General features: G+C 40.6%; 1 protein-coding gene across 1 annotated transcript in view; it reads left to right on the plus strand.

Annotated features, from left to right (window-relative positions):
• The window catches only part of LOC107196578 (fatty acid desaturase 2-like protein FADS2P1), a 23,357-nt gene extending 16,568 nt beyond the window's left edge, over positions 1 to 6,789 (plus strand). Inside the window, 6 exon segments of the mRNA XM_015599077.1 lie at positions 743 to 855; positions 1,796 to 1,892; positions 3,740 to 3,819; positions 5,028 to 5,122; positions 5,125 to 5,152; positions 6,738 to 6,789. Coding sequence (XP_015454563.1) covers positions 743 to 855; positions 1,796 to 1,892; positions 3,740 to 3,819; positions 5,028 to 5,122; positions 5,125 to 5,152; positions 6,738 to 6,789 — 465 coding nt within the window.
• The last annotated feature ends 2,611 nt before the right edge of the window (positions 6,790 to 9,400 follow it).

Genomic DNA, 9,400 nt, shown 5'->3' on the forward strand with positions numbered 1-9,400 from the left:
GAATAAAAGGCACCTGTAGTACTTCTACGTGTGGGAAAACGAGCTGTTCCCATGGCTTACATACAGCTGTAGAAGATATTTTGGTAAACAGAGACAGACAAATAGATGATAAATAGGTAGAGATAGATAGATGATGATGATGAAGAAGATGGATAGATGATGATAGATAGATAGATAGATAGATAGATAGATAGATAGATAGATAGATAGATAGATAGATAGATAGATAATAGATAGAGGATAGTCATTCCCATCCAGAATGACTCAGATCTTCAAAGCTTCCCTAGTCTCCTCGGGGGAGCATGAACCGAATTCCTGGTTCAGCCTCAAAGACTCAGAAAACACCGTGGAGTCCAGAATGTGGTGTGGACCTTCGCCTTGTTCACTTTCTCAGGGGGAACACTGCAGGGGTGGCATGTTAAGGAGAAACTCCTGTAGACCTGCACTGAGGTCACATCCTGCTCATTTATTCACCATCTTTTTATTCTTGTTCTTTTTCAGCTGAGGTTTTCTTCTTCATTCCTGTACATTTCAACCTAGACTACATAGTAGCAATGTGCTTCCGAAGGTATTGGGTGGCGAGTAACTTGACTCATTCTCTGAAGCTAAAACAGAAAATGAAAAATGAAAATGCTCGGTCCCTTCCAGATAGAGCGTATAATTAATGGAACATGAGATTTGGCCAGTACATGAAATGGCCCAAGCCCATGAAGGGGACGTGAAGCCATTTCTAATTTTCAAGCATTTCTTTCTGCAAGACATTGCCTGGGTCAGCAGTTTTTACATCTGCTACATTGTCACATTTGGTCCTTTCTATGGAGTCTTTGGAACCTTGCTGCTCATGTATTTTGTCAAGTAAATTCCTTATTTAATCTTTGTGTGATTAGCATGAGATTATGACACCATGCCCCATTCCCTGTACCTGGGAAAATGGGTGAGGGGAGTTGAAATAGTTGAATAAGAAGAGCTCTTTAGGAAAAAAAGATTGTTCAACCTTCTATTTTCTTAATTCTCAATTGCACTATTCTCTCTGATCCCCAAAACTTTTAAAACTGTAATCCAGTTGCCATCATAATCCTTGCCAAAGATAATGGAAGGAAAGGAATTATTTTTAAGTTATTTTATGACTAAAAATTTTCCCAAAACCAAAATAACTTTCCACTGAATAACCCCCTTCAACTTCTCAATTTATTCTACCCTTAGTATTTCACATTATTATTCTAAATCCCACGTAATAATAAAGATAATAGATGATATCTAATATGCATCAGGCACTTTGCTAAAGGCTTTACATGTGTTATCTTATTTGATGTAACCCTCCCACAATCCTGTAATGTAGACGGTATCATTTTCTATTCCTGCTAAGGAAGTTGAAGCTCAGAGAGATTAAATCACCTGCCCAAGGCTACAGAGCAAGTAAGGGCCAGGGGCAGTGTCAAATCAGAACTCGAATGCAGCTCTACCTGATGACAAAGCCCAGGCTATCAATCACTTTGCATGTGCCCTAATTAACTAGACATTTTTTGTTCCTTGCACCAATACTGCAGCAAACTTTGGGGCACTGCTCCCACATATGAGGCCTCAAGTCAGGTAATGTAACCAAATGCCTAAGGTGTCATTTCTAGATATAAAGGGCATTCAAAGAGAAAAATAATGACCACTATTTCATTGGAACCTTTGAGTCACCTGCACTTCCTTCCATACTCAGCCAGCTCTGCCAACATTTATGCAAGCCCAGTGATGGGAACCATAAAACCCCAAGGAGTCTTCACTTCTTCCTTTGATTCTCCAAAAGGTGTCTTGAAAGTCCTTGGATTCTCTATATAACACAGATGAGCCACATACCAATGAAAATGAGCGAAGAGGAGAACCGAGACTGGTTCTCTACTCAGGTAATAACGAAGCACTTGGGAGACGATCTTTTAAAGCATACTGATTTAGAGTCTGGTTACCACCAATAATAAGAATTCATATTTACCGAAAGCTTGCCAGAGATTGGGCACTGTCAACTGCTTTGCATGTAACTACATAAGATAAGTGCTATAATTATTCCCTCTTGACAAAGGATAAAATTGAGGCTTGAAGAAGAATAACCTGCATAAAATTACACTGCTAATAAGTGGTACCAGTAGTTTTAACCTGGGTAGTTTGATTTCAGAACATTTGTTCTAAATCAAAGGTCAGTAAACTACAGTTCAAGGGCCAAATCCTGCCTACTGCCTCTTTTTGTAAGTAAAGTTTTATTAGAACACTGCCATGTTTATACATTTTCATACCACCTATGAATGCGTTTAAGCTACGACAGCAGAATTGAGTACTTGTGACCGAAAATCAAAATATTTACTATCTGGCACTTTATAAAAAACAATCACTGACCCGTGCTCCCACATCACACAGCCTTTCAAGTGAATCTGAGACTCCTTGAATTACAGGATGAATTTCACACCTAGAAGGACCCTGGAACTCACCTCATGTCATTGTGTAGAGAGGCCCAGTGAGGAAACATGGCATGCTCTTCAGGCATGCTGTTAATGATCCAGAATTGTGGCTAATGCAGAACACCCCTGCCTCTTAAGCCTTCCACTAGCCATGCCATGACTAACTGGAGAACTCAGTCATAATACCAGTTTCTTCTCCAAATTCATTTCCAAATTCAGTGAACCTCTTATAGGGCACAGAGTAGTGGTTCCCAACTTTTTGGCCACAGAACCATTTTACACTCTTAAAAGTTACTGAGAACCTCAAAGAACTTGTGTTTACATAGGTTATATTCATTGATATCTATGTTACTTGAAATTATATTTCAGACATTCAAAAATATTTCTTAATTAATCATTAACTTATTATTAACTAAATAAAAATAAAGTCAATACATTTTAACATCAGAGTGATGATGTCATTCCATGTTTGTAGCCTCCAGAAAAAATCCGTGGTACAGATGTGAGAGAATAAGAATAAAAAAGGCAAATAAATGTCTTAGAAGTACTATGAAAATAGTTTTGACTTTGCAGATCCCCTGAAAAAAAGAAGTCCTAGAGGACCCCAAGTTTCTCTGAAATCCACTTTTAGAAACAATGACATAGAATAACCACAAAAATAACATTCAAAATGGCAACAACCCCAACTAGAATTAAACCTTCGAAAGGTATTGAGTAAAATAGCATTCATAAGAGTTCTTAATCTTGGTAGTCTGTCTGGAGAAGCCTCCAAACTCCTTCTTAGGATAACGCTTTTTAAATGCATAAAGTAAAATACATCCAGTTAAGTAAAGTACTTAACATTGAACGCACTTCTGTGCACAGAACTCTTTGTTAGAACTCTCAAATGCCTTTTTCCCCATTCACAAGTCTTCCAGGTCCACTTGGTGGAAATGGTATTCTGACCCCTACAATCTCTACTAAATCTGCCAAACTTTCCATTTGCCAAAATCCTCATTCGTGACACCATAGTCTCCTGTACCCAAGGGCTAATGGTGACTGAGCCTCCGCTCCAATCCTACACACTTTTTCATATCTATTTGCTCATATACATACTTCTTAGCAAAAGGTCTTATTGCCTTCTTAAATTGTAAGCTCCTTGAGACCTGGGATTGTATATCTTTTTTATTCCTCATAGTTTCTTACACAAAACAGATACTCAAGCACTTCTTGAATGATTGCCTTCATAGAAGAATAAATAAATGTTTTCCCTGTTTGATGCTTGAGCTTATTTATATCTGATGTAAGCTTTTTCTTTGCAGGTCTTGACCACCTGCAACACTGAACGGTCCCTTTTCAAAGACTGGTTCACTGGGCACCTGAACTTCCAAATCAAACACCAGTGAGTGATAGAAACAATCCATGATAGGAGCAAAGGCTCTCGCTTATAATAGCCTCCTGTAGAGTCCAGAGCAGAGCCCTAGGTTTGGGATCTCCGAGGAAAAATATGAACCGGAATTCTCAAAAGGCTGCTATCTTTCTATTAACATCAATGGCAGGAAGGGAAGAAAGAAAAATGAGGATGTAACAATTGTGAGTAAATGAAATGAAATCTTCGAAAAATGCCAGTGATTCAGTTTCCAGATTTCAGTGGATTTAGGGATTGTCGATGGTTTTCTTTGCTTTTGGTTTGTTGGCAAAAAAAAAAAAAGTATCACTTAGGTAACCAACTTATGTTGAAATTTAATTGTAATTTAATTTAAATACCTATCTGTGTCTACATATGTAGAGCTGAAGTTACAAAACAATCGACAACGAAATCCCGACCCTGCTTCCATTTCCAAATGGTATCTGGATATACTTTACCAATGGGTCACAGGCAAGCATGCCTTCAAAAAAGAGGAAATGCCAACACTTTGGGTGTCAGTCTCTCCAGAATGTCCACTGGAAACACTTTCCACATTCTCTTAGGTTAAGCCAATTTGAGATAGAGAAGGAAAGAGATCTAATACATATTCATGGGATTTTCTTATGCTTTGTCTCATGTTAGTCCTTTAAAATCAGCAAAACAAGACAGAATTATTATTTATATTTTCTCAAAAAGAAGGTAAAAACCCAGAAAGTCATCTGGCTGATTAGTGAAAATTTTGGATAAAAACCCATCTGTCCTCACTTCTTATTTTTGTCCTAGGATTTTGCCTCATATACCATGCCTAGAACTTATTGAATACTCATCTATTCATGATGCAGGAGGCAGATCAATAGAGAAAGAGAGAGAGAGACAGAGAGGGAGGGTGGATATCTTCAGCTCTCTAGGTAATTCAGAATGGTAGAAAACTTCATACATTCATTTGAGCTGGCCACATATAAACACTTTTGATGGAGTAAATACTTATTCTCTTAGCACTTCTCAAACATTTGCCACCCACAAGGCTCACAGAGTTAAGAGATAAGAGTACTTGGCAAGAGTTTCTAACTTCCCGGAATAGAAGTACAAGGTCATAGTTGGGTCTGCATTGCTGATATAATTTTATTTAGTAATGGAGAAAGAAAACTCCTTTGCATTTCTCTATAGGTCTAAGTTTTATATCTCCTGTTTCTGTTTTTTAGTCTGTTCCCCATTATGCCAAGCCATGATTATCACAAAGTAGCACCTCTGGTGAGGTCACTGTGTGCCAAGCATGGATTGCAGTATGTGAAAAAGCCCTGTTGCAGGCGTTTAGAGATACTTTCAGGTAATAACAGAGTCCCTCGACTCACAGCTCTCATTTTCTTTCACTGCCAGTTCCCAGACTATCCACTGGCTTGTGAATCATTCACCCAACAACTGTTTATTAAGAGGCACCTGTATGCCCAGCATGGACATGACACTCTGCAGGAGACAACATCAACAATATCAATGATAGCAATTCTTACCATTTACCTACTGCTTTCTAGGCACTTCTTAGTGAAAATGCTTTGCTGCCCTACTAAATTGCAAGCTTCTTAAAAACAGGGCTGCGTATCATTTGTCTTTTTTGACCTTTTACATGTGATAGGACTTAAATGGTAGGAGAGACTCTAGAATCATCTGGACCAGCATTGCAAACGTAGATGCCTTCAGGGTCCAGCGGGACATAATTATCTGACTCAGTCAGTCAGGGATGACTGATTCCCTGTCTACTGACCTCAGAGGTGACTGACCAACAGTGGTGAGGCCTGAGGGAACTGAAAATTCATACTCATCTGGAAGCATTCACAGTTCCCTAGAACACATTGCGCTGGTCAAACCAACAACCAGTGACCTGGGCTTAATAACTTTCTTTCCCTTTTAGGATTGGGAAACACACACACACACACACACACACACACACACAGTATGTTGAATGAAGCCAACAAGGCCGAGCCCATTCTAGTCTCATCCCTAAATACCACTCCCTTCCTCCTTTTCTGCCCTCCAGATACTTGGCCTTCCTTCATTTGCTATTTGACGAGTATGTTGAATGAAGCCAACAAGGCCGAGCCCATGCTAGTCTCATCCTTAAATACTACTCCAGCTTCAGATTCTCTACCACTCCCTTCCTCCTTTTCTGCCTTCCAGATACTTGGCCTTCCTTCATTTGCTATTTGACCATTTCATTTCCTATGCCACTTTTTCTTCTGCCTAGAATATTTTTCCAAACCATCACTTCCCCTCATATCGCCTTGTCAATTTTCATTCACACTCCAAGGACCATCTCAAATGCCTTTTCTTCCTCTTCGTCTTCCCTGATCTCCATGACTAAATCCATCACATGCTATTGCAGCACCTGGTTCTCTCCGTTCATGACCTTTACCACAATCATGACTAAATAACATATTGGGTAATACATTCTTTAATACACATCCTCCAAGATATACCAGGAACTCCACGTGGACAGGTCTCACCTCTGTCCTTTCATTGCTGTATCCCCAGGGCCTAGAAAAATATCTTTCACATTATAAAATAAGATGGGTAGGTAGATATTGGAAGGGTTGGATACAATCGTATGCTTTATCTTATAAAAACTCAGAGAAGCTTTTTTTTTATCACTAGAGAAAAGGCAAGGTGACCATTGGGGTTACAGAAGAGAGTAAATCCCCCTCCATAAAACTCAATCCCCTCCATCAAAAAAAAAAACGTGAACTCACCTGCTATAAAACAATTCAGTACATTTGACTCCCTCCACTGGACAGCAAAGACATTTTTCAAGTATGGCTTAAAAGGACAACATGCCCTGAACCAAGACCAAATATTCCATGGAGTAGCTCCTTTTACGTTAGAGTCTCACCTCCTGATGATTTTGTTGACTTTTCCCAAAGGTCTTTGAAGAAATCCTCAGCCCTCTGGAAGGAAGCTTACTACAAAACATGATGCAGAATATCAGCCTTGACTTACATGTAATTGAATCTCTGAAAAGATCTGGTGAAGCTGCAAAAGCTTTCCTCGCTTACCTGTCAGTGCCATAATAACCCCTTTTCTGAAGATTTCCTGTGCAGATAAGAAACAGAAAAAACATAAGATGGCTTTGGCCAGGATGACAGAAAGGAAATGGGAGCCCAATGTTTTTCTTTTTTCAATAGGGTCTTGGACTTAGCCTCACTGATAGTCCTTAGTCAATTCTTCTCAGTCACTGGGGTATTAACAGGAGCCACGTAACAGTTTTACTGATGAAGTGGACATAGAAAGAAGTGTACCACGTAGAGACCTCGGATGGAGAACTTTTTGAAAAACAGTGCAATTGCTCTTAGAAGAGAATCATGTATTTAGAAGTTCCTGTTGAAGCACAGATTTTTTTGCTTATTCCTTTTTTGAATGTTCGAACTTCTCTTCCTTTAAAAATTGAGTATAATTAACATTAAATTGCTTTAAATATTTCAATATTCATTTCATATTTTCATTATTGTGCTGCAGATGTGTAATTGGTATGTACTTATATATTTGTTTCCAAGTTATAAAATTTCTTAAAAGTGTTTCCTACATTCAGTTCCAACAGCAACTGATCAAGCAAGTAAAGTTTCTATATTTTAGGTGACTTGTGCTCTGTTAAAGAATAGCCTGTCCTTGACTATAACATTTGTTTGCCTAATTCCTACTCACCAAAGCAGAACTACCAAACCTCATTATTGGATGACCCTACTGAAAGAAAGGATTTGTATTCTATAAGGTATACCCTGGGCTGTGTCAAGGCATTTTTCAAGCTTTGTACGGAATTAAGCATGTCTTAAGACAAGAGTGTTCCAGTAGTGGAAGGATGAGTGGATGCTCTCAGTGGCATACTGATGCTTAGTGTCTGTGCTTTTGCTCATTGATTCATGGGGGGCAGGTTTCAGCTGATCTTAGCTACAGAGAAGAAAAGCACAACAGCACAAACTCCATTCCCAGCTCCAAGCAGGTCAGCAGTATGGGTTTATCTGTTGTCTGAAATTCTACCGGGAAGCATTTCATTCCCTTCTTCTAAACTCTTTTGGGTTTTTTGTTTGGGTTGGTTGGTTTGGTTTGGTTTCTTAATTTCAGACCTGGGTTCTAGGGCAAAAACCCTGGGTCAGAAGGGAATGTGATGACTTGAAAGAAGTTACGAGGGCTGAAGCAGAGGGAGCTTGGACCAGAGTGGTACAAAATGGGACAATGAAGAACAATACATTACATTACTCACTGGTCCTAAGGGTTAGCCATGCATATCAAAGCTAAGAAAACAAGAATGAGTTGTCTGGGAGGACTGAGTATTGAAATGGTAATAATATCAATACGGAAGTTAGATAGGAAATTAAAAGAAAGGAAAGCTTCGTTGACTTGTCAAATAGAAAAGCTTCATTGACTTCTTAGATAGGTCTAACAAGAGCCCAGATTCCTCCAACTGGTTGATCTTATAGATGATTTCTTCTGCCTGATATCAGAGTTGCAAGCGGGAGTGGAAAGCAGTGGTTGATTTTCTCGATCTCATGTGGTCCAACTCCTAGAGATGCTCTAGCATCGTTTGTTCCCCTGGGGACAGGGGCCTGCCAGACTCTTTCGCACTGGTCCTGAAGAAGCTGGGACAAGACCTTCCCGTAGCGTGGCATCTTTCCACCTGGAGTCCATGGACCTGGAAAAGCTCCTGCTGGAGAACTGCACCCAGCCAGCCCACGCATGTGGCCCAGCACCGGCTACTGGAGCCGAGCAAAAAGGAGGGGAGGGAGTCTGCCACACTCCCCCGCGTCCCCACCGCCCTTTGCTGCCGCCGCCTTTCCGCCCTCGGAATCCACGTTCAGCACAGGTTGGTGACGGGCCTTTGGGCAGGGCCGGCTGTCCCGGCTGTCCCATTCCAAGGCCCCTTTCCACTGAGGGCTGCGTGTGTCCACACACCCAGTGAGCCCCTCTCTCAAAGGAGGGCCTGGTGGGCCTGCAATTTGGAGAAGCCCTCTGCTCCCCGCCCATCGGCACAGTCCCTCGGGATAGAGATAAAAAACAACAACAACAACAACAACAGCCATCAGGTCCAGAGCAGCCGCAGCCTTTCTGTGGTTAGCGTGCGCCTACAGTCATGAAGGTGGAGTGAGCCCGTCCAGGCTGAGGCTTTGCAGCTTAGGAACCCCATTCTGCATTTCCTCCGCTCACTTTTTACCCCACAAGCACTTTGCCACAGATTGAATGATTGAGCCTCTAACACCCTTTGTAACGAAATCCCTTGGCCAAGTGGAAATCATGAGGCATCAGTCATTTGGACAACAGAAAAATCCAGTAAGACGGTATCGCTATAAATCTCACCTTTCACTGTTCATAGAACTACTCAAATGATCATGGGGACATTAGCTTGGGAAAGACACCTGTCAAAAGATATTTTAAGAATTGAGGGTCAAAGCATAGAATCAGCTGACAGGAAGAAGGTGACAAAAATGAATCAGAGCTTTCTTTGTTTAGCATGATGGAGTGGTAATAAACAGGTAGGTGTTTCAGGTGAAAAGAATCAATGTACCTTGCTTATGCTACCTCCATAACAGACTAT

This window comes from Pteropus alecto, unplaced genomic scaffold (genome assembly GCF_000325575.1).
Source record: "Pteropus alecto unplaced genomic scaffold, ASM32557v1 scaffold91, whole genome shotgun sequence".
Classification (NCBI taxonomy): Eukaryota; Metazoa; Chordata; class Mammalia; order Chiroptera; family Pteropodidae; genus Pteropus; species Pteropus alecto.